General features: G+C 41.4%; 2 protein-coding genes across 6 annotated transcripts; one reads left to right on the top strand and one right to left on the bottom strand.

The window, feature by feature from the left end:
- Window positions 1–1,882: 1,882 nt before the first annotated feature.
- Window positions 1,883–18,235, top strand: sgsm1b (small G protein signaling modulator 1b). Of its 2 annotated transcripts, XM_079660727.1 has the most exons (25): window positions 1,883–2,041; window positions 2,148–2,191; window positions 4,375–4,450; window positions 5,229–5,391; window positions 6,416–6,568; window positions 6,826–6,893; window positions 6,988–7,130; window positions 7,224–7,355; window positions 7,524–7,648; window positions 7,728–7,795; window positions 7,884–8,047; window positions 8,145–8,274; window positions 8,852–8,981; window positions 9,064–9,128; window positions 9,219–9,364; window positions 9,467–9,595; window positions 9,695–9,865; window positions 10,018–10,086; window positions 10,611–11,804; window positions 12,167–12,291; window positions 15,073–15,155; window positions 15,249–15,358; window positions 15,451–15,547; window positions 15,657–15,824; window positions 16,032–18,235. In XM_079660727.1, the coding sequence occupies exons 1-25, from the start codon at window positions 2,035–2,037 to the stop codon at window positions 16,118–16,120; spliced, it is 3,849 nt and encodes a 1,282-aa protein (XP_079516853.1). In that variant the 5' UTR covers window positions 1,883–2,034; the 3' UTR covers window positions 16,121–18,235. The 2 variants fall into 2 exon arrangements, with proteins under 2 accessions (XP_079516853.1, XP_079516852.1); XM_079660726.1 differs by lacking the exon at window positions 1,883–2,041 and having other exon boundaries at window positions 2,048–2,191.
- A 484-nt stretch (window positions 18,236–18,719) lies between these two features.
- On the bottom strand, window positions 18,720–22,779 carry srsf9 (serine and arginine rich splicing factor 9). 4 transcript variants are annotated; one of them, XM_079660728.1, is made up of 5 exons: window positions 22,623–22,779; window positions 21,287–21,463; window positions 20,914–21,125; window positions 19,684–19,856; window positions 18,720–19,595 (listed from the first exon to the last, which is right to left on the bottom strand). In XM_079660728.1, the coding sequence occupies exons 2-5, from the start codon at window positions 21,442–21,444 to the stop codon at window positions 19,341–19,343; spliced, it is 798 nt and encodes a 265-aa protein (XP_079516854.1). In that variant the 5' UTR covers window positions 21,445–21,463; window positions 22,623–22,779; the 3' UTR covers window positions 18,720–19,340. The 4 variants fall into 4 exon arrangements, with proteins under 4 accessions (XP_079516854.1, XP_079516856.1, XP_079516857.1 ...); XM_079660730.1 differs by having other exon boundaries at window positions 21,287–21,486; window positions 22,623–22,755; XM_079660731.1 differs by having other exon boundaries at window positions 21,287–21,466; window positions 22,623–22,751.
- Window positions 22,780–23,540: the final 761 nt, after the last annotated feature.

Below are 23,540 nucleotides of genomic sequence, written 5' to 3'. Positions count from 1 at the left end.
TTGTCTAACTCACCACTTGCGAATTGGTGGAATATATAGCCTATTGTATGTGAATAAAGTACATGTTGGTAAACTTAAGAAAGGAACATCTGGTTTTGGGTGTGTAGATTAAATAATTATTTCAAAAATAAATGCAGCAAAAGTGCCTACTTGTAGAGAAAACATGATAAAGTGCCTTCCAATGGAGAAAACGAGATGCAATTCTCTCCTCAGTGGCCTTAAATCTGAGAAGAGATTATGCAGTGCCATAAAAGGTTGAATGAAAAATGAAACTATACATTACATTTTATTTAATATTTCATTCATTTGAATTGGTTTGACCCAAATGTATCATATTTGACTTGATAATTACTTGTATAGTTCTATAGCATGTTCAAATAACAACCTCTGCCTCCAACTTCATGCTAAATTTGACTTTAGGGTGATTTGAAAGTAACACATGCAATTGCACCATTTCTTTTTTTTGCAGAGCCCACTGCTTTTTGAACCAATATGCTCTCTCCAATCACAACATCCTGGGAACATACCTAGCAATCATAAAGGTAGATGAATCAGAGATGTACTCTCGTCATTGGACGTGTCTGCACTATAGGAGGCAAAGTGTGTCCATTCAAAGACCAATCTGAAAACGTTTTACTGTCACTGGGCTTAGCATTTCCCTGCTGATGTGGGATTTAGATTCTGTGTCCTCACTGTCACTGCATTCATTTATGTTGGTGTTAAGACAGAGTGGGATAAGGAAGTGATCTTGTCTGCTGATTGACTGGAGTAAATGAATGTGTCTTCCACCAGGTGGTGACAAGTATCAGTATCACAACTACTCATTGCGTTTTATCCGCTTGTTCTTTCAACCTGTAGAAAAAGGCTCTTAACATACAATAATATGAGTTCTTGTTTGTGTTAATTCCCAGTTCCACTTTCATTTGTGGTATTTTGGGGAAAGTTTCCCCTTTCTTGAGTCTTAAGTTTGGGTTTGTGGTTTCAACCAACAGATGTTGCACCAGAAAGACCATGTTTGATAAAGAAGACACAATACAGTTTAGCTTACTGTGAGACGATATAAAAGTGCCTATTCCCTGGATGCCATCAGCACTGCAGCAACTAAACTATATCTATGGTCTATAAGCCCATTGGGTCAACATTGCACATTAATGAGCAGGACTGACATTTCAATGACATAATTGGCTTTTAACTGGATTTTTTGCATTAATTTGATTAATTAATTTCATTTGGTTAATTAGCTTGATTGGCCTGAAAGAGCACTCCTGCTGGCAAACCCTAGGATTTACCACAAAAAAACAGGAACACTCTTTAATGCAGTTCAGTTTAACAAGCCATGGCCACAGATACACAAATTGACAGCTTTAATATCTATAAAACCCACCTATTATGTGCCTAACCATATTCACATTTTTTATTGAATTTATTGGCATGTCCATAATGAAATGCAGTATTGCCAAAGCAGGTTGTACAAGGTGTACTAATAAGAATGTATAAACCACATTGTTTAAATAAAACTATATATCTATACAACTAATGCTTGATAATGTAATATGATAAGATGAGGAGCTGTTTACAAAACTCTAACAATACAATTATGTACATTTGTGTATGCATTTTTTTATGAAGGCTAACTGAGATAATTAATTTAATGAGGCCTTGATTTATTTGACATGGTAGCTGCAAGTACCATATTTATTAAAGGGGTTCTGAAGATTTGATCGATAATGTGAGAAATATAAATATTCAAATATTTTTGACATTTTAAGTTTGGCACAATAAATCCACCATATGTGTCACAGGGAATGGAGAGTAGGCTACTCATAGGTGTCGGCGTTGTAATGGGCTACTGTGACTTTAAAGGGGTGTTGGTTCTGTGAGAGTTAACAGATAGGTTTAATTTATTCGCTAAGAACACATCGCACATCTCGGAGCCTCTCTACCTTACAACCAGTGTGGTCTCCTTTGCTTTCCAGAAGACATCCTTCAAAATAGAAATCCGTGCGTGTCAGCGGTTGCACCCTTCCCGGAGCGATGGGAGGTAGGCTACAGCCGTCTTTATTATTCTCTAGTCGTGAGCCTGTCATCATCTATTTCCCACACAGCAGTCTGATCAGCATTATTCGGTATGTTTTCTCCCGTGACAGAGGCCGAGACGCGACAGAAACTGCTGCGCAATGTGAAGAAAGAGGTTCGTTGCATTTTATTCAATTCTCGCTCATTTGAGCTTATGTTTACTGTGTGTGTGTGTGTGTGTGTGTGTGTGTGTGTGTGTGTGTGTGTGTGTGTGTGTGTGTGTGTGTGTGTGTGTGTGTGTGTGTGTGTGTGTGTGTGTGTGTGTGTGTGTGTGTGTGTGTGTGTGTGTGTGTGTGTGTGTGTGTGTGTGTGTGAGAGAGAGACACCGTTCGTCGGGTCTGAGCCACGACAACGTAAAAGCCCTGCTTATAATAAAATGTGCAATCATTTTACACAATGAAAAAAGCGGATGCAATTAGGCTTTCAGTTGTCAAAAAATGACATATGTTTTTGACTGCTGTTAGACCAGTGTAAGATGATGGTGACGATGGTAGTGATGCTGTTGATGACGACGAAAATGATACAGATGATGGTGGTGATGTTGATGGTTTTATATCGACAAAAAACTGCACTTCTGATAAGACGTTTAAAGATTCATTTGGTTCAATCCATGCAAAACCTCCCTTTTCACATCCTAAAATGTGCCCCCCCCCCTCTCCCTCTCCCTCTCCCTCTCTCTGAAGAAGATGGCTAAACTGACATTTTCACAATAAACCATCTTGTTATTTAGAACTTCAAGTAACCTTGTTTTTAATTCACAGTGTTTTCTAGCAACCATTATGCTCCAACCGTGATTTATTAGTGAATTATAGTTTTGATATTAATCTACACGGAATTTAACTAGCTCATCTCAGACACTTCAAAACTGCTCATTGACTCTGTGATCCCCTGGGGAAGAACACAGGATGTTTTATTCATAACTGAAAAAGACTGGTGCTTCCAGTCGTGTCTGTGCTCCCCCTCACCTGTGACTCATTGCCTCTCAACATCCATGGCTCTGATGCTGGATCCTGCAGCAAGGAGGGGCTCAGCTGGTATATGTTTGAAACACAGCAAATAATAATGTGTATTTTTTTTAATAATAATTTTCAGTATTTAACATTTTCAAGTCAGTTCTTGATTCATATAATAGAGTGTAACTTGCTGCAGTTAAATACCATCATACAATGTGCAATATGTGCTATATGTGCAATATATACATACATATGCCATTAATAACTGTGTAATATATACCCGGCTGCTAAATCCTAAGAACTGTTACAGGATTTGTATTTTGGAAAGTATTTTTCTTTTACTTTTTTTCTTTTTTTTATATATAATATTTTTTATTATATGATAACTTAGTACTTTTTTCTTAACATCTGTAACATTAAGCTGTCTGTGGCTCTTTCCTGCTGTAACGACGCAAATTTCCCCTCTGTGGGACTAATAAAGGTATTCTAATTCTGATTCTGATGGGTCCCTAACATGTTTGTGCATCTGCAATTATGTGATTCTGGACTGGTTTTTATAAAATACATTACTAATAGGCAGTAAAAAAAATCTGATCTCAATTTACGACCGGACTGTTAAAACACAATACAGCAATAGTTATTCCAATTAAATGTCAACCTTTAAAATGTTACGTATTGATAATTACGATGACAGGAAAGACAACCTTTCAAGCTTACATTTTGTCGACTGGGTGCTTTACATGTATAAAAGAAAGCCTACATTATAAACATATCAATAAAATGTGTTTGTTTACCTAGCAATGACCATCTTTCACTGAGGCATCACAGAGTTGCATTGTGGGAAGTGTAGGCAGTGTTTGACCAAGATAGGGATTCAGAAAAGTCATGGTATTTTGGCATTTGCCTCTTTGGGGAAGTGGAATACTAATTTACTGGAGTGTTCCTTAAGGTTGCAAGAAGAACATATCAGAGGTGTAAAGAACAATATTCCTCCTGTACTTCTAGAACAAGTTTATGAAACATTTCCTTCACTTTTCTTGCAATGCTCAAGTTGAAGTTGTAGAAAGCAGAAAGGGAAGAGCCTGTGTTGTGGTTTTAAAAGAATCCACTGTGTGTGGTGCTTGTAGGGAGGGCATAACAGAGGTTAAGTATTGAGCCTAATAAATAATTAGCTCTATCGTCTTAAATGTGTTGTGGAGCTGCACCAATCTTCCATTGCTGTTCTTAACCTCTTGTAACTCATTCCCTCATTGCTTCCTGTTGTGCTTCTTGTTTGGGCTCCCTGTCACCTCATGTAACTGTCAGACAGATTAATCCTTGTCCACTGTGTACTTTTTTCTGTTAGGTGAAACAAATTATGGAGGAGGCAGTAACGAGGAAATTTGTGCACGCAGACAGCAGCCACATCATATCCTTCTGCGGTAAATGTTTTTTTGTGATTACATTGCACCAAAAGCAATCTTTCTCGGACAGAGTGTTCCGAAATTGAGAATACACGCTCAAGGCATTTTCCATTATCTTTAATGTTTTTGAAAATTAACTTAGGAGTTGGCATTATTGGCTATTCAAGTGGGGGCCATAAAGAGGGACAAAGTAAAAGTAAATAACAGAGCATCTTTTTTTTCTGTCTTGAATAAATGTGTTTCTTTTGGCTTAAATTCAGCCATTTGTATCCAATTTCAGAAATGATATTGCACGGCATGCTGTTTTAAATAGTATAAACCATAGTTGTTACAACTTCACTGACATGTACAGTGCAGATGGTTGACATCAGTGTGTGTCATCCTCATAGTGCAAAATGGGCCTTCACAGACTGTTCAAGCAATGCAATCCCTGACAATTTATTTTCAAAATGTTATTAGTCATGTCTATTTATATGTGATATGTAATACAGTAGACTAGCACCCTTTAAAGGTGTTGATACTAACCAGGACTGAGGCTTATGTGATTCACATCCTTCATATCCTAGCAACGGAAGACACTGTTGGGAAGATTATTTGTATCAGCTGTGCTAATTTTCACCATTTTTTTTTTTAATATAAGGCTTCAGGCCATTTTATTGAGCTCATGTGATCAATATAATACTAAAAGGCAAGTAAAAATGTTCCACCTCAATAAAACAAACACATTAATAAAGTCTTACTGAAAAAAAAAAACCCTAATCAAATATTGACTTATACTCTGTGTTTGTGTATGCAGCTGTAGTGGAGTCCTGTGTGCTACACGGACTGAGGCGTCGTATAGCAGGCCTGCTGTGCAGTAACAAGGTTGCAGCTCTCTTCATGAAGGCGGCTAAAAGCTTTACCCCTGCTGAGGAACTCTGCCACAAAGTCCAGGAGATGCAACAGCTCATTGAAACCAGGTGAGGTGTTAACTCAAACCGGCCAGGGACAAAATCTCCCAAGGTTCATGGTTCAAGTTCAAGGTTTCATTTTGTCATAAACATAGCTACAGTGTAGTTATGATGATGAAAATCTTAGGTCACAGGCTCCTCCAACAGTGCAACACAATAAAACAGATACACATACAAAATATAGTGTAGGTAAATACAAAAATAAAAATAGTTTAAAAAGTGAAATAATGCAATAAGAATCTAAATGCAAGTTATTGGAATATGATATATTAGATAAATAATTTCTAAGTAGAAGCCAGATTAATGTTATGGATGTTTCAACAGGTCAGGTATTTAACAGATTTTGTTTCAACAGTTCAGGTGTTTAACAGTCTTATGGCCTGTGGGATGAAACTGTCCCTGAGTCTGGTTGTTTTTGTCCGGATGCTGCGGTACCGCCTTCCAGACGGCAGCAGACAAAACAATTTGTGGCTGGGGTGATGGGGGTCTTTTATAATCATGAGGGCTTTCTTCCTGAGCCGCTGGGAGTATAGGTCCTCCATGGATGGCAGCTCCGTCCTGGTGATGTTCTGTGCAGTTTTCACCACCCTCTGTAAAGCCTTACGATTAAGGGCGGTGCAGCTGCCGTATCAGGCCGTGATGCAGCCAGTCAGGATACTCTCTATGGTGCACCTGTAGAAGTTGCAGAGTATCCTGGAGTCCATGTTGAACCTCCTCAGCCTGCGGAGGAAGAAGAGCCGCTGTTGAGCTTTTTTGGTGATGGTGGTAGTGTGAAGAGTCCATGTCAGGTCCTCAGTGATGTGGACCCCAAGGAACCTGAAGCTGCTGACTCTCTCCACCGTAGTCCCATTGATGGCGATGGGGACGTGTCCCTCTCTCTGCTGTATCCATAAGCATGCCTGTATATTTATCCCTTTTGTGTTCTCCTTCTATGGGTTATAATATCCCCGGGTGCCCTGTTCTGTCCTGTGTGTCTGCTTCACTTACAACAATACAGACGTGTCATCAGTCAGGTTTCTTTTCTGTTTTTCAGCAAGCAGAACAATTCTTCTCAGAGTAACGACCGCAGTCGGCAATCGAAGTTGGCCAACATCCCGCCTCAAGCACTGAAACACCTGTGGATCCGGACTGCTCTGATAGAGAAGCTCCTGGACAAGATTGTCATGTATTTAGTGGAGAACAGCAGGTATTGTTACTTTTAATGCAACTAGATGAGTAACAACTGATCTCACTGATCTGAGATCTTGATGATCTCCGACACTACTTTGGCTTGTTTGCTTTTGCACCTCAACAGTTTTCAACCTTATAAGCAAAGTTTGTTCTTCTGTCAGCTTTTCTCCTATTGTATGGTAACATCCCATAATGTGTGGTTTGAAAACAGAAAGTTGGGTAGAATTTCAAAATTGTAAAATATCCTTAATTTCTAAATATTGTTTCCTGCAGTGCCTACTATGAGAAAGAAGCCATGCTGTTGAATCCTGTGGATGGACCAATTCTTGCATCTCTATTGGGTATTTATAAACCTTCACGTGGACAAGATTAAACAGACACACCTTTTTATTTTGCTTTTTTACTCATTTAAAACTGATGAACCTTGTTTTACAGTTGGCCCTTGTGCTTTGGAGTACACCAAAGTTAAGACTGCAGACCATTTCTGGACGGACCCGTCTGCTGATGAGCTCGTGCAGCGACACCGAATCCACAGCGGCCACTGTCGTCAAGATTCCCCCTCCAGGCGGCCTGCCCTGGTTAGATATTGAGGGCTTAAATGATTTAAATCATCTAATCAGCAATAACCTAACAATGTGTAATAAATATTCCATGTTTTTAACCTGTATCAGATCCAGAAGAGACAGTCCAGTGGTAGCATGGATGATCGCCCTCTCATGTGGGTGAGGGACTATGTTGAGTCCCTCCACCAAAACTCCAGAACTACACTTCTGTTTGGAAAGAACAATGTCCTGGTGCAGCCGGTGTGTGTTTCTCTTTTTCAGAGAATATATGTTAACTTTTTATGAAACACGAGAGCACCTTGGTTATGCCTATTATGTTGAAATTGTGTTTATTGGTGTAGGCAAAATCTGATAGTGACAGCTCCAGCTGACATGTTGTTATTTCAAATCTCTGTCTTGTGTCTGCAGAGAGACGACATGGAGGCCATCCCAGGTTACCTTTCTCTTCATCAAACTGCAGACCTCATGACACTCAAATGGACACCCAATCAGCTGATGAATGGCAATGTGGGGGAGCTGGATTCTGAGAAAAGGTTAGGCTAATGAACCTAAAGAAAAAAAAGTCTTGCTTTTGCACAGGTTACTCATTGGCTTCCTTCATCTTCCTTTCAGTGTGTATTGGGATTATGCTATGACGATTCGTTTAGATGAGATTGTGTACCTCCACTGTCATCAGGAAGGTACAGTATCCCTTACGTTTCTTTCTGCCCCCAAATAAGTAGTTTAAAGAGTTATTTACATTGTTATTTATTGTGTTATTTTCTCCAGTGAACAGTGGTGGGACAGTAGTTTTGGTGAGCCAGGATGGGATCCAGAGACCTCCTCTACATTTCCCAAAAGGAGGACATATCCTCCAGTTTCTCACCTGCCTGGAGACGGGCCTGCTACCTCACGGACAGCTGGACCCCCCTCTCTGGAATCAAAGAGGAAAGGTCAGCATGAATTTTGCCTCATAGAATGCTTCTGTTTCATGTTATTCTAAGTGTAGCTATGATCTGTTGAAACAATCTGTTGCTTTTCCACTCACAGGGAAAGGTTTTCCCCAAACTGAGAAACAGGAGTCCGCACGGCTCCTGTGAATCTGTATCCGATAAGGAAGATGATGAATCAACCGATTATGTGTTTCGAATCCTCTTTCCTGGCAATCAGATGGAGTTCAGTAAGTGTCTTTAATCTTCCTGCTCTGCCTCCCTGAGCTAATCTAATAAAACATCATCAGAGATTACATCTACGATTGCATTACTCTCCTAATACTGATCTACAGATTAGACAATTGCAGTTTAGATTAATCTGTTTTCCCAAGGCATATATTATTTATAATTCATCTTTATAATTAATTTTCTCTCATTTTGGCTGCTGCATTTCCCTGTGTGTTATAGTCCCATCAACAACAATGAGACTTTGCATAGACATTCAGAGTCATTTGTTTGCTACATCTACATCTCACCAAAAGTGTTTCCTATTGCTTGCATACATGCATCAGAATCCAGTTTAATTCCAACACAGTTTTCAACAAACAGTGAACTTGCTTAGGTGTAATTTGTGCAAGAAACCTAAATATTAAATAAAAAAACAATAAATACTATTTAAAAAATATACACAATGTAGTGAAATCTAGGGGATGTGAAAAGTTCCACAGTATTTTAAGTAAAAAGTAATAATGATGCGATGTCCAAATATATTAGAACTATGATGGTATTAGTAGCATCAGTAATGATAAAGCCTATAACTTCCAGCAGTGGCCCTGGAGCTGATGGAGCAGGGAGTGAACATTTGGCAACCGACGCCCCGAAAGTCCTCATGCTCCTCCTGTTCACAGAATGGTTCTTCTGATGGCTCTCTGCCTAACGGCTGTAATCAGGAAAGGTGAGTATTTCCCTAGGACAGGCTTGAATATAAATTCAGATCAATCTGTTACACTCAATTTGCCATGTTCCCCTCTTACCAGGGCTCCCTTAAAGCTCCTCTGTGACACCATGAAGTATCAGATAATCTCCCGTGCTTTCTACGGATGTGAGTACAACAAACTGTTGGTTATCTTTGATGATTTGGGAATCATTAAAGTAGTTCTTATTGATTAAAACATTTGTCTTTCGTCTCCAGGGCTTGCATACTGCCGGCATCTGTCCACGGTTCGCATACACCTTTCTGCTCTGGTCAACATCACTATAGTTGACCCTGATGTGCCCTGTGATTCCAGAGGAGGCCTCTCTGTGGAGGTCTGGGGACAATTCCTCAAAGACAGCTCTGTAAGATACACAGAGAAACACCAAGCAAAGAGTATTCATTAATTTCTGTATTAAATGGTACTTTTTTGATGATTGATAAATAGCAGAGTTCATCTTGTTCAGGCGTTTGAGGAAGAGGAGATACACAGGCTTGTGTATTATGGTGGTGTGGCTCCTTCACTACGCAAAGAGGTCTGGCCCTTCCTGTTGGGACACTACCAGTTCACCATGACTGCCAAATGCCGACAAGAGGTATTCTGATTAGCTATTTGAAGACTGAGACTGTGTGAAGTACACATATACACCATTGGGAATGTTACAATCTTTGTTTACACAAGGTTTCCTTTTCAGATTGACGAGCAGATGCGGATCATGTATGAGCAGAAGATGAAGGAGTGGCAGGGATGCGAGGCCATCGTTCTTCAGAGGGAGAAGGAGAAGCATGCCGAGGCCATTGCCAGATGTTTGTCAGCCAGTGTGGAGAGAGGCCCGGTGCAGCGGGACTCCACCATCAGCACAGATGCAAGTTTGACCTTTTTTGCATGGCATGTGCTGCATTATGTAACTAGTTTCAACCGTCGGGAAGATAACTGTTTAAAGCATTTTGAGGTCATTTCTGGGAAAGTTGGCTGACAGCTTCGCTTTTTGTCTGTGTGATGCTCTCTCCGTTACAGTCGTCTCTATGTAGCAGCTCAGATCCACAGAGTGCCACCTCACAAAGTGATTCCAGCAACAGTGCACAGGTACTTTCTCATGGGAATGAAGATCAAAACAGTAATGATGTTCAGTATGTTTCCTTCATGTAAAAGATGTAATCTCACTTCTTACAACACTTGATCATAACTTTATAGATTTCCTACGTTTCATTCAAATTGAACTGCAATAAATCATCTTACATCTTTAAATAATCGATAACTTAGAAATAAAAACTGTCTGCTGCAGTGTCATAACCTGTTTTAAAATATAACTTGGATGTAAAAAGGAAAACATTTTACCAAAAGTTAAATGTGAAGGATTAGATAGGACATTGTTAGATATAAAAAGTACATTGAAATACATTTTTAACCAAAAGCTACCTGGAAGGTTGGAAATAATTCTTAAAACATATAGTATTCCTTGAACATTTTCCATCAGTAGTATATACAGTATGATTTATAGCTTTTGGGCTAACTCTAAAAGCACTGGTATAACGCCTCAACATGTGTCCTTTTCATTGAGCCTGGTTGCAAAATGTACTGCATATTCACTGCGTTTCTTTTGTCACCAGGTATTTGGATCGGTTGAGGCAGTTGATCAGATTGAAGCTGAACCCAAAGCTGAGGAAACAGAAATACAGCACAGTAGTCCACTGAAGGATATCACAAGTGGCACTGCAGATGCCCCAAAGCTTCCCTCCGGCAGCCCCTCCTCTCCGGGTCTGACAAATCAGAAAAACAGCCCTCTTGTAACAGAGTCAGCTGCTGGATCCGTAACCGCTCAGCTGTCAGTGGAAGAATCAGAAGTCTTACATGAAAAAACAACTGCATCACAGGAAGAGGATGTAAAGGACCCAGTAGCCAAGGAGGAGGTGTTAGAGACAAAGATGGAGACTGTTTCAGAAGGTGAGGTTAAGGAATGTGGAATCAGTAAATCACAAGAAACACCTGAATCTGAAGAAAAACCTAAAGTAGAAGATAAAGATATTTCAACAAGTGAGCTGTCTGAAGACTTGAAAGCAGTAGACACAAATATGAATTTAAGAAGTGTTCCAGAGAGCACAAATGTTCTTAAACTAGAGACAGAGATTACTAATGAATATTTCCAAGCACCTCCACTCGGGCAGACCTTGGCTTTTCAAGCACAAAAGAGCAAAGAACTGGACGTGGAGCCTCAATGTCCGCCTGCAGCAGAAAAAGACACAAGTGAAGAACCGGAAATAACTTCTGAAAAAAAGGCCTGTACCACAGAGTCAGAGAGAAAGGATGCTGAATTAACAGTTTGTGACTCAACTGAAATCAAAAAAGACAAACCTACAGATATTCAATTTGAGAAACCTGGTTCAATTTCACCTGTCAGACAAGTACTGAACGCTCTCCAGTCAGCGTCAAGGGGCAGCCTTTCGTTACCGTCCCACTCTCGGCAGTCTCCAGACACAGCAGATTCAGACGACTCTCCTTCTGCCCTGGAAATGGAGGACATACCTGCAGGGACATGTGTGACCTCTGAGGATATCAGTTCTAGGCCTTTGACTGGCCTTTCTGCACCCCCTGTCTCTCTTGCGCAAAGACTGAAAATGGCATCAGAGGATTTTGTCCTAGATCACCATCTGGACACAGCCTGCAACACCAGCCCTGAGGGCACCGACCCGGGCCTTTCTGAGGAGGAGCCCGAGATGGAAAATGTGCTCGCTGAACCGGAGTCTGCAGAGGTCGGAGGAGGAGGCCCCAAATTGGACGAATCCTCAGAAGAACAAACCTATTCTGTAAGCAATACACGTCATTTACAAACATACTTATTTTGTGCATATGTGCAATATATATATATATATATATATATATATATATATATATATGGCGTTAATAACTGTGCAATATATACCTGGCTGCTAAATCCTCAGGACTGTTACAGGATGTTTTTTTTGTAAATTGTGTAATTCTTTTGATTATATATTTTTTTTATCTTTAATATTTTTTTTTATGCATGCTACTTAGGTAACATTAAGCTGTGTTTGGCTCTTTTCTGCTGTAACAATGTAAATGTCCTCTCTGTGGGACTGATAAAGGTATTCTGATTCTGATTCTGATCATTAGCACGTACTAACAGAATTTTCTATTATTGTTGTAGCAAGAGACACTGGATATGTACCTGATCAACTTGCATCGCATTGACAAAGATGTCCGACGCTGCGACAGAGCTAATTGGTACTTCACTACTGAGAACCTGGACAAGCTGCGTAACATCATGTGCAGGTAAATGAGTCGCCATGCCAAATATCCCCGGAGTTTTGTCTCAAAACATTCAAGTCTGACAAATATGGTTCTATTTCGTCCCTACTGACCGCCAGAGGCGGTGCTTTAGCACTGGATATGTCCATTGCGCACATGCGCAGCTCGAGTACCAATAACAACAAAGGCACCTGTTACCCACTTGACACCGGCTATATATGTCGTCAGAGGATCTGTTCCTTTCATCTTCTCGCTGCGCGAGAGTACCGTGGCTACATTCTTGTAACCTACAGCGTTTCGGTTGGAACGTTTGATCACGATTTTAGACGAGCTATGTGAGCGCATTACAACCAAAATAGAGCATTTCAACGCTGTTTTTTGTGTTGTTAGATAACGTTATATAACCACACTTGGTTATGATTGGGTAGAGCAACAAAATACAAATGTTCGTTAACTGGTTTTAATTATATCGGCGAGGGAGGGGCTGGGTCGCTTGCCATCCATTGAGCCTGCCATCGCCTCCCCGGTTCTGGCTCCTGATGAGGCTCCAAGGTCTGATGCAAGGTGCCCTCGGCCTCAGGGCCCATGGACGCCATGCCATCTCATCCCGCCGGGAGACTGTCACTGTGGATGCATGTCTCTCAGGGTGGGGTGCGGTGTGGCAGGGCAGGACTGCTCAGGGTTAGTGGTCTGCCCAGGAAGGTGCACGCCATATCAACGTACTAGAGCTTCGGGCTGTGCTGCTTGCACTCATGCACTTTTTACCACAACTGGCGGGCAAGCATGTGCTCGTTCGTTCGGACAACATGTCCGCTGTGGCCCAAATCAACCACTAGGGGGGCACCAGTTCCGCACAGCTGCTCCGGGTTTCACAGAGCCTCTTGTCTTGGGCGTTCCCCCGCCTGGCCAGTCTGCGGGCAGTCTTTCTACCAGGACACCAGATTCAGGTCGCAGATTTCCTCTCTCGGCACAAGCCTCCACCGGGGGAGTGGAGGCTTCATCCAGGGGTGGCGTAGACAATTTGGAGCCTTTTCGGCATGGCCGAGGTGGACCTCTTTGCCTCGGAAGAGTCGAGGCACTGCCCCCTCTGGTTCTCCTGGGCAGAGGTGACCAGCCCGATGGGTCAGGACGCTCTGGCGCACGACTGGCCAAACAGTCTCCTGTATTCCTTCCCGCCACTGCCTCTGATACTACAGATGCTTCAGAGGGTCCTTACTCAGGGGCACAGGCTCCTTCTGGGTGCCCCCCGCTGGCCAGGGAGAGTTTGGTTCCCACTGCTGCGCAGTCTCTGCTGCAGACCACCATGGCGTCTCCCCGACAGGAAGGACCTTCTGTCACAGCTCAAGGGTCAGATCTGGCATCCCGACCCTCACCGCCTTCAGCTCTGGGCTTGGCCTCTGCGGGGCCCAACCCGCTGTTGAGCGTTTTCACGGCATCTGTCAGGGAAACTATCCTGAATACCAGAGCACCATCCACTCGGGCGCAGTATGAGTGCAAATGGAAGCTCTTCTCCCACTGGTGTTTGAGTAAGGCTGAGAATCCGGGGCATTGCTCTGTGGCCACCATTTTAGAGTACCTGCAGTCCCTTCTGGATAGTGGACGTTCTCACTCCACTTTGAAGGTGTATATGTCTGCTATCTCTGCCCGATATGTTGGAGTCGACGGCGCAACGGTGGGGCGCCACAGGTTGGTGTCCCTCTTTCTGAGAGGGGCTCTACGGCGGCGTCCCCCTAGCACCCCGAGGGCTCCGGCTTGGGACCTGCCCCTAGTGCTGGATGCCCTATCATCTCCTCCCTTCGAGCCCCTGGCCCAGGTGGGGCTTAAGTGGCTGTCCTTGAAGGCAGCATTTCTGCTTGTCATAACCTCAGGGAAGCGAGTTGGAGAGCTACATGCCCTCTCCGTGAGCGATACATGCCTGAGGTGGAACTCCGATGGCTCGGGTGTTGCCCTCGGGCCGAATGTGGCATTCCTGCCCAAGGTGCTTCCACTAGCCCACTCCAATCGGCCTATCCAGCTGGCACGCTTTAACATTCCACAGGAGAGCGGCACGCCTGAGTTGCTGAGTACCCTAAGGGCATATATATTGATGATACGGCCTGTATAAGGCGGTCAGAGCAGCTCTTTGTTTGCCATGGCGGCACTAGGAAGTGTTGTGCTCTCTCTAAACAGCGGCTGTCCCACTGGGTTGTCGATGCCATCTCACATGCCTATGGGGCCAGTGGCCGCCCCCTGCCATCAGGGCTGAGATGCCACTCTACAAGGAGCATCTCAACATCTGGGGCTGCCCTGAGAGGGGTGCCCCTGGAGATCATCTGCGCCGCGGCGTCGTGGGCGTCTTCTGGCACATTCTCCAGGTTTTTATTGGGTTAATGTTGCCACTCCCCACCCTTTGGGGTTGGTTCTGTTGCCGAGCTCCACTGATTCCGGCTAGGTAAGTAAGTGCTTGGATTCTTCATGACATTGTTGATATATGTCATCCAGTGCTAAAGCACTGCCTCTGTCAGTAGGGACGAAATAGAACAATATTTAAGTTTGTAACTACGGTTCTATGAGTCCCGGATGACCACCAGAATATCCTGTCATTCAGAATTCTTGTGTGCTCGCGAGAAGATTCTGGAAACAGATCCTCTGACGACACCGGCGTATATAGCCGGTGTTACGTGGGTCACAGGTTACTTTGTTATTATTGGTACTCGAGCTGTGCATGCGCGCGATGGACATATCCAGTGCTAAAGCACCGCCTCTGGCGGTCATCCGGGACTCATAGAACCGTAGTTACAGACGTAACTATCGTTGTCTTTGCAGTTATGTGTGGCAGCATCTCGATACAGGTTACGTCCAGGGCATGTGTGATCTGCTAGCTCCCCTACTGGTTATTCTGGACGATGGTCAGTGAAAAATAACTAAAAACTCTCAGTATACACTTTTTTTTTAATGCAATTAAATGGCTAAATTTGCTTTTTTATGTGTGTGCTTTCCAGAGGTCATGGCATTCAGCTGCTTCACTGAAATGATGAAGAGGATGAACCAGAACTTTCCTCATGGAGGTGCCATGGACTCTCACTTCGCCAATATGCGTTCTCTTATCCAGGTATGTGGATAAATGCGCACCAGCGGATGTGAATGAATGCATATACACAAAAGCTATAGTGTAATAATGACATCTTATTTTTACACAAATAGATCCTGGACTCTGAGCTGTTTGAACTGATGCAGCAGAATGGAGACTACACACACTTTTACTTCTGTTATCGATGGTTTCTACTCGACTTTAAAAGAGGTGAAGGCAAACACACGCATCATGACATTTGCTAGAATTGACCATTTAAGATGATTTTATATAATGTTATACTGTATGTAATCTGATCCTGGTTGTCTTTTTTGCACAGAAATGGTGTATGATGATGTTTACTCTGTGTGGGAAACAATCTGGGCAGCCAAGTACATCTCCTCCGAGCACTTTGTCCTCTTCATCGCTCTGGCACTTGTGGAAATGTATAGAGACATCATCCTAGAAAATAACATGGACTTCACAGACATCATCAAGTTCTTTAATGGTAAGAGAAGAGAAATACAATTCTACAATATGATGGAAACAAGTGTTGACAATTACCAGAGCATATTCATAATTAAAACTAGATTGATCAGCTATGATATTGTAGGGTACTTTCAAAAGCAGCTCTCTCAGTCTTAAGGGGAAAATAAACAGTTAAATATTAGCAATATTATTGTAAATAATTATGGTTTTCCAATTTTTTTCTCAGAAATGGCAGAGCGACACAACGTCCCACAGGTCTTGATGATGGCGCGAGACTTGGTCAACAAAGTACAGACGCTCATAGAAAACAAGTGACACAACTGTTCTGCTGCCATGTTTCTTTGTGCTGAATTGTTTCAAGACACTGACACCACATAATAGTAATTTATTCAAAGGGAAATACATGTTTATCAAATACAGTGATTGGTAAGTCCAGTATTCTAAGATAGTTGTACAACAACTTATTCCCAGCTGCTCCTCTCTACATGTATATTCAGGGGAGATGGAATTATTGCCAGTACATTTATTTTTTATGTGATATTGTTCACCTAGTGAATGTACCATTGTTGGAACTGCTTCAGGATGTTATTTATTTTGCCTTAAATTAAGCTATTTTTTCAGGGATCAAGCAATCAAATTATTCTCTGTATTGTTATTTTTGTTCAGTTACACGCACATCTTGTGATGCACTTGAATATATTTTAAATATCATCTTTTTTTGCTTAAATTGTAGCTACCATGACTAACCTTCTTGAATATATTTTCAGTAATGATGTCCACCATTACTGGATGATTTGGTTTTGTGAGCGTTAAATGTACATTAGAGGAGTTTGTGTCTAAGTAGCATGTGTGGTTTGCTTCTCAACAGCCATTTTAGGACAAATTACCGGCTTCTCTGAGGCGTGATGGTCCTCTTCCTGTTTTTGCCTCTAATGCACACAAGCTTGGAGGAAATCCAGACCCAACCTGTGATCTCTGTACACTCGGGCATGATTGCACATAGTTTGCATATAAATACCATCTTTCCTCTTGTACCAAGTTCCTAAACATTGAGCTCCTTCCATATCTGACCTTGGCTATGCATTGTTTCTTTGCAGACTGGTTCTTTCTACTGGTTCAATGCAGACACATTTTTCTCTCCTAAGATAACACTATGCTGCTCAGGCGGAAGATATATGCTGTTGTTTTTTCACAACATGAAGATAGTACAGTGCCAACAGATTCTACTTCCTTGCAGTATTGCGGTAGCTGGTGTGGTTGATTTTGAGCTGGTGGTAAATTGAAAGTGGTGTGCAGTGAAGGCAGCATGCTTCCTTTGCACTCTCTTATTCGCTTTTACCCTACAATCAATGTTATGGTTTTCTGCCAATGTATTGCCCTGCCATCTTGGTTGCCTTGTCTCTAACACACTCTAGTCTTACAATACCTGTAGCTATTTCTTGGAGTAAATGTGCATTTCTCTTTATTACCTCAAGATCCCTGTGTTCATAGCAGTTGAAAATGAGCTCTGCTCCTCATGAGATTTCAGATCACATACATGGTTTCAGTTTGTCCCTTTTTCTTGCTTACATTTTGTTTCTTAATTTTGTTCAGCGCCCTCCACCTTGATAGGCTACATCCGTAGTTTGATCAGTTGAAAGAGCAGTGAACTTGTGCTCAGTCCATTGAAGTGCATTTATCATTTTTGACAGCAATGGTCAGCAGATTTACTTTAGATACTCCCGATAATTTGATATTTTTGAAGCAGTCTTCGTCATTTAGGGTTGTTTAGTGCTTGCTGGTCAGTGGTATGTAGCCATACAGATAAACTTGGTTTTATGTGCGTATGTTCACACCACTGAATTGTCTGATGCTAATCAAATATTGTGAATGGGAATTGTATTTGTTCAGCTGAAATCAACATATATTTAAAGAAACAATGTTCAGGAAGACTTTATATCAATAGTTTTAATTGGCCTAACGGGGTCTGTGATAATCAGTTTAGCAGATATTCCAGAGGGATGTCCCAAATCTTCAACACAAATACAAAATTCTCTATGTGACCTATAGTTTCATTGGTGCCACTTACAATTGCAAAATAGCCATAACACACCCTTGTTTGGTTCACAGCAGCTTTCCCACAAGTGTTTGGATTCCACTGCTAATGTCTCCACATGATCTTCTAAAACATGCCTGAGTATTGCTGTTTGTGTATTGCTGTGTTTGTTGTCAGAAGATTTACTGTAAGCACTGTGTTTGAAAGAAACTAAGCTCGTACATATTTATATAAATGCAATACGATGTCTGTATATGGTCTTTATCTGATTATAAGGAACAGAAAGATACAAATATGCCATTGGAAATATATTTTTTATTTTTTTCTCTGTCCTCTCAAAATTGTCATCTGGTAAAATTCATTTATTGCGTATTAAAAAAATATTATATTTTGCATCCCATGTGCCTGGTTTTTATCTTCGCACTTTACACTTTTATACTCAAGTTTAGCAACGGTATTTTTTATTTGTTTCACTTCAATCCAAGCAACACAAGTATTGAGACGCTGATTTCATTTCTGCAGGGATTTTTGATGAAAGAGCTGGACTACAACAGCCTTGATTTTATGCATTTTAGAAAGTACTATATCTTTACTGACCATTGGTGTTGTATATGTGACAGCTTTCTGTTCAAGTTTTTTACAGCTTGCCATTATCAAAATTACAATAAAATATTTGCTTAGCTTTAAATACAGGTTGCAAATAATACAATTAGTTATAGCTGCTAAGGGAGCCTTTAATTTAGCATGCCAGCTCAATGGGACATTTGAATAAAATAAAGCCATGGTTAAGGTTAACATCTGCCTCAACCTTTTGAAAATGAGTTAGATTAATAGTAGTTAGGATCTATTAAAAACAAGATTTAGGACAAAAAGACCATAAAAAGTTTGCATTTTTATTGTAAAGAAAAAACAACATTAGAGATGCATACAAATTATAATCCAACTACAGGCCACCTCGGTCACACATAAAAAAAGAAATCTGACAGGTGAGACTCACAGTCAACATGTGGCACTAGTCTAAAAGGCTCACAGGATACATGTTTTGAATCAGAGTAGGATATTGATTAGCTTCACAGATTCTCAGATTGGCAAGTGTATGATTAAATCTACTGGATGAAACACACAATAAGAAAAATCGTGTGAAGAATTTAAGCAATATTACTTTTAGCCTAAAAGCTTATCTTCCCCGTCAAGGTTTGACACCACACCCCAGGATTTCTTTATAAAAGAAATCTGCAATACATTATATGATAATCAAATATAATTACCTCGCTAAGAAAGAAAAAACAACAATCCCGATTCCAGATACCACAAATGGGTGTTTAAAAAACAAAGACAAATTATCTTTAAGGCATTGGGGAGGAGCAGGGTGATCGTGAACATGGAATGTAAATAGTAATAACAATGACTTTTCTTACAAGGAGGCCTGGGGTTTAAAAAAAATTAAGAAGTAGAATTACAAAACATTTCCCCCAATTCCTCTATAAATGGCGTGCCTTTTTACCGGTAATGACGTGGTGGTGGTGGGCTATGGTGCTGTGGAGCGTGCCTCCTGGGGGGTGGACTATGGCGCGGACTATGGCGCGGACTATGGCGCGACATAGCATGGCGTGGAGGTGACTGGTAGCGAGCAGGAGGAGACCCTCTGTTATGGTAGGGAGGTGTATAGCGACTTCTGGATCTGGAGCGGGAACGTGAGCGGTTAAAGCTGGGAGTGCCCCGTTCCTCGTAGACACGGACGTAAGCAGTCTCACCCTACAAAAGGAGGAATATTGGATATTGTTCGTTTTAACCTCTTATGATTAAAAAGGGACATTTGAATCTCAACAGCACAGGCACTCACCTGATGTGAGCGGAACTCGGTCCGATCCAGTCTGCGCAATGCGTAATCCATGTCCTCTCTACGGAGGAACTCTACCACCCCGTCTCCATCACGCTGCACATCTGCAAAACAAACATCCCCTGCCTCGCGCATATGATCCTTCAGATCCTGCCAGCTCCCAGTTGGTGGTAATCCTGAAATGGTAAAAGACTACATTTGTTAGGGAGAGAAATGACTTTCTTCTTTTAAAGTTAAAATACCTGGCAACCTTAGTAATAGGTTTAAAAGCATGTTTTATGAAGTTTGACCTTATCATAAATAACAAATCTTATTTAATCAAATCCAATGTTCTTTCAGAAATCTGCTTTAGTATCGCCTGCATAGCCATGCAACTGAATAAACTGGGAGGAGTTGGAGTTAGATAAGCAGTCCTAATCTACAGCTGATATTAGCATGCTTGTTTAAACGGTAGCATACAACAGTTATTGCTGTAATGACAAAAATACACCTACCATTCGCTAGTTGGTGTTTGGGTTTATGCAGCCAACATGACCGGTTTCCGTTAATGTTTTGTTTTTCATGACTTAAAAAGCTGACTTGACCTCATCCATTTAGTCCCCTTGTCCTTCAGTCCGCCAAGAAAGAGAGTAACACTTCTGCCTAAAACTTGTATGTCCTTAACTAGGTCTCTTGTCCTCCAGTCCGTGAGAGAGAAGATCTACCTTAGGCTCATGATGTCCACTACTAGTCCCCTTGACCTTCATCCGCCATGAGAGAAACATATCTGCCTATGACTGATGACGTCCTTTACTAGTTCCCTTGTCCTTGAATCCGGCATGAGAGAGAGAAACATACTTGCCTATGACTCAAGATTTCCTCTACTAGTCTCTTTGTCCTCCACTTCACCAAGAAAGAGAGAAACATATCTGCCTAGGATGGATGATGATGTTTTTAGTCCCTTTGTCCTCCAGTCCGCCATTGGAGAGAGAAAAAGTTATCTGCCTACGGCTTGTGATGTCAAATACTAGTTCTCTTGTCCTCCAGTCCATCATGAGAGAGAGTGTGAAACAAATCTTCCTACGGCTCATGATTTCCTCTACTAGTCTCTTTGTCCTCCACTCCGCCAAGAGAGAAAGGGTGAAAGTATCTTCCTACGACTCTTACCACCAACACACTCCCATTCACCATGAGCTCCAGAAGACAGCGAAAGAGAGAATTATGATCTGGCTATGACTCATGACGTCCACCTACCAGTAACCATGACCCGGAATTCAGATCTTCGAGTTGGGGGTCCAAATCTTCCTTTAGGTCCTCCAGGTCCACCTCCACCACCTCTTTCTCCTCCTCCTCCACCACCACCCATAGGACCAAATTTAGCACCAGCGGACCGAGGGTACTCCACTCTCAGCTTGGAGTCTCCATATCCATATCCATTCCTTCCATAGACAGCATCATCTGCATCCCTAAGAGAAGAGAGCAAAGAACTCCTTACCAAAGTACGCTTGTTTGCTTGCGGACAAAGGTCTGGAAATGCCGTCCCCATCCAGTCCCTGCTGCCAGTCACTGGAGACGGGGGACAAGGGGAATGTGATTTGATGTGCCAAACACCATCCCTAAAACTCACCGTGGGTCTTCAAATCGGACGAATGCAAACGGGATAGTGCCTCTATTGTTCTTCAATTCAATGTCCCGGATTTTTCCATATTTGTAGAAGAGATCCTCAATGTCTCTCTCCTGGACATCCACGGGAAGATTCCCCACATAGATCCGTCCATCTGACATGGTGGTTGAGTGATTGGCACTGCTGACAGAGAATGGGGGCACCTGCAGACTTTTAGATCACTTCTTGCTTTCACAAATAGCTGTTGAAGTAGTCCTTATTCTACTTCCAATCCGAGACTTAGTCCATCCGCCTGCAAGTCCTCAATTTAATTCAAAGTAAAGAATATTTAAAGGCAGAGATCTAGCCATGAGTAGTAAATGATGAGTTCAAAACAAAATGGCACAGGCCCTCGGATCCAAACCTGAAATCTTTTTAAAAAAAACATAGTAATAAATGTGAGTCTGAGTCATACATGTAAATATACATTTTGAATGTTTAACAATTGGGTGCAAACATATGTTATGACTTTATGGCCCTAAAACCTACTCATTGGTTGTAATGTATTCAAACCTGGTGATTGTAAAGGCTATTCAAAATGATTTAAGATGTTCCATTATTCATTAACCCTGGCTGCCTCATAAGGAAGCCTCTGCACCTTGTAGTGGTCTGGTTTAACCAGTAATATGTCACCTGCAAGTATTTAGTTGAACATTTACCAGCACTCCCTTTTATTTTTCTAAATACTCGTATAATCGTGATGAACGCTCTGTTGTTGTTGTTTAACTAACACGAATCTAACATTAAATACAAGTAAGACTTCAACTTCATTACGTTTTCGACAAATTGAAACTCAGCCCCTGGTTAACTGACACATTGATGTAGATGGGTTAATACATTAATTTAGTAATAACGTTAGATAATATCCTGGTTAACAACATCACATTCAGCAGTGATAAGTCATCAGAGAAAGGTGTTTTCCCAGAAGTAACCTTAGCCTCAACACGGCTAGCCTGCCTAGCTAACCTCAGCTAGCGTCAGTTATATACATGAACGTTAGCTTGCCTTACGTTTTCTGCAACGTAACGCTGCATCGAATGAAATAGAAAACAAATACACCGGACAGTCCCGCTTGACATGTTTTGATTGAATGTTTAAACTGACTTAAGACGTGTTATGTAGTCCATGTAATTACGATATCGGTCTCTTTGTTGACAGGTCAGCTAGCCGGGGCTAACGAGAGTCTGTTTCCGCAACAAAAAAAACACCAATATTCCTCTCTCACTACGAAACAAATAATAAAGTAGGATACGTTAAACGCAGTTCATAAATAACAATTAAATATGAAAACAGCAATTACCTTTAACACAAACAAGGGCACCTTCCTTCGATTATATATTGCTAGCAGTTGGCACGCTGTGCTGCTTCCTTGTTGGTTAGCAACATTAGCAAACGGGTCTGTCTACTTCTAGTTCTCGATACAAGCAGACTGTAGTGAGGGTTATTGATTTGCTGCCTCCTGCCGGTAAGTGAAAGGACCACGTAACTGGCTCTGGTATTCCTATGGCATTCCCCTATAACCCAACTCATAATAATGTTGTAAACAAGTAGACCTAGCAGTGGTGTAAGAAATTGCCTAGTTTGAGCTTTAAATTGAGTAAAAAAAGCAATGATTTCATTGCATTAGTGTAGGAATACAGTAATACAATGAAGTCATCCTTCATTCAAAATGTTACAATGTTAAAATAACTTACATTTTGAACATCAACATGTGCTAAACGTACCGAAAGTAAAAGTAGCCTATGCATTAATGGCCAACTTCACAATAGGTTTTAATTAACGATGCGACACAAAGTTGTCAAACTAATGTAATGGAGATAAAAGTCAAATGTTTCCTTCTAAAGGGTTATGCATTAGAAATATACACGCGATATACACACGATGTGAAATATACACACGATGCCCCATGGTCGTTTCTTGTGTCACCTTTTCTCTCCCAAGACCCAATAGTCATGCCTTTTGTCTTCGTGTTGGTATGTACAGTATCCCTCCCAATGATTATAACAGCTGTTACTGCTGTATGTGGGTCATAGGCCTACCTCTGTAGGCCTATAGATAATATTTCTAGGTGTTTTGAAGCATGATTTATTTTTTAAGAAATGTTGCGTCTGAAAACACAGCACCACATTGACCAAACTCCTTAAAGTAGTGAAAGACGTGTTGATCACGTGTTTTTTTTTTTTTTTGTATTTTATTTAACCTTTTATTGGAAGTTTAC

The sequence above is a fragment of the Notothenia rossii genome, assembly GCF_949606895.1.
Source record: "Notothenia rossii genome assembly, chromosome: 11".
Taxonomy (NCBI): Eukaryota; Metazoa; Chordata; class Actinopteri; order Perciformes; family Nototheniidae; genus Notothenia; species Notothenia rossii.
The sequence above is the reverse complement of the archived record's forward strand: the minus strand, read 5'-3'. Positions and strand labels throughout refer to the sequence as shown.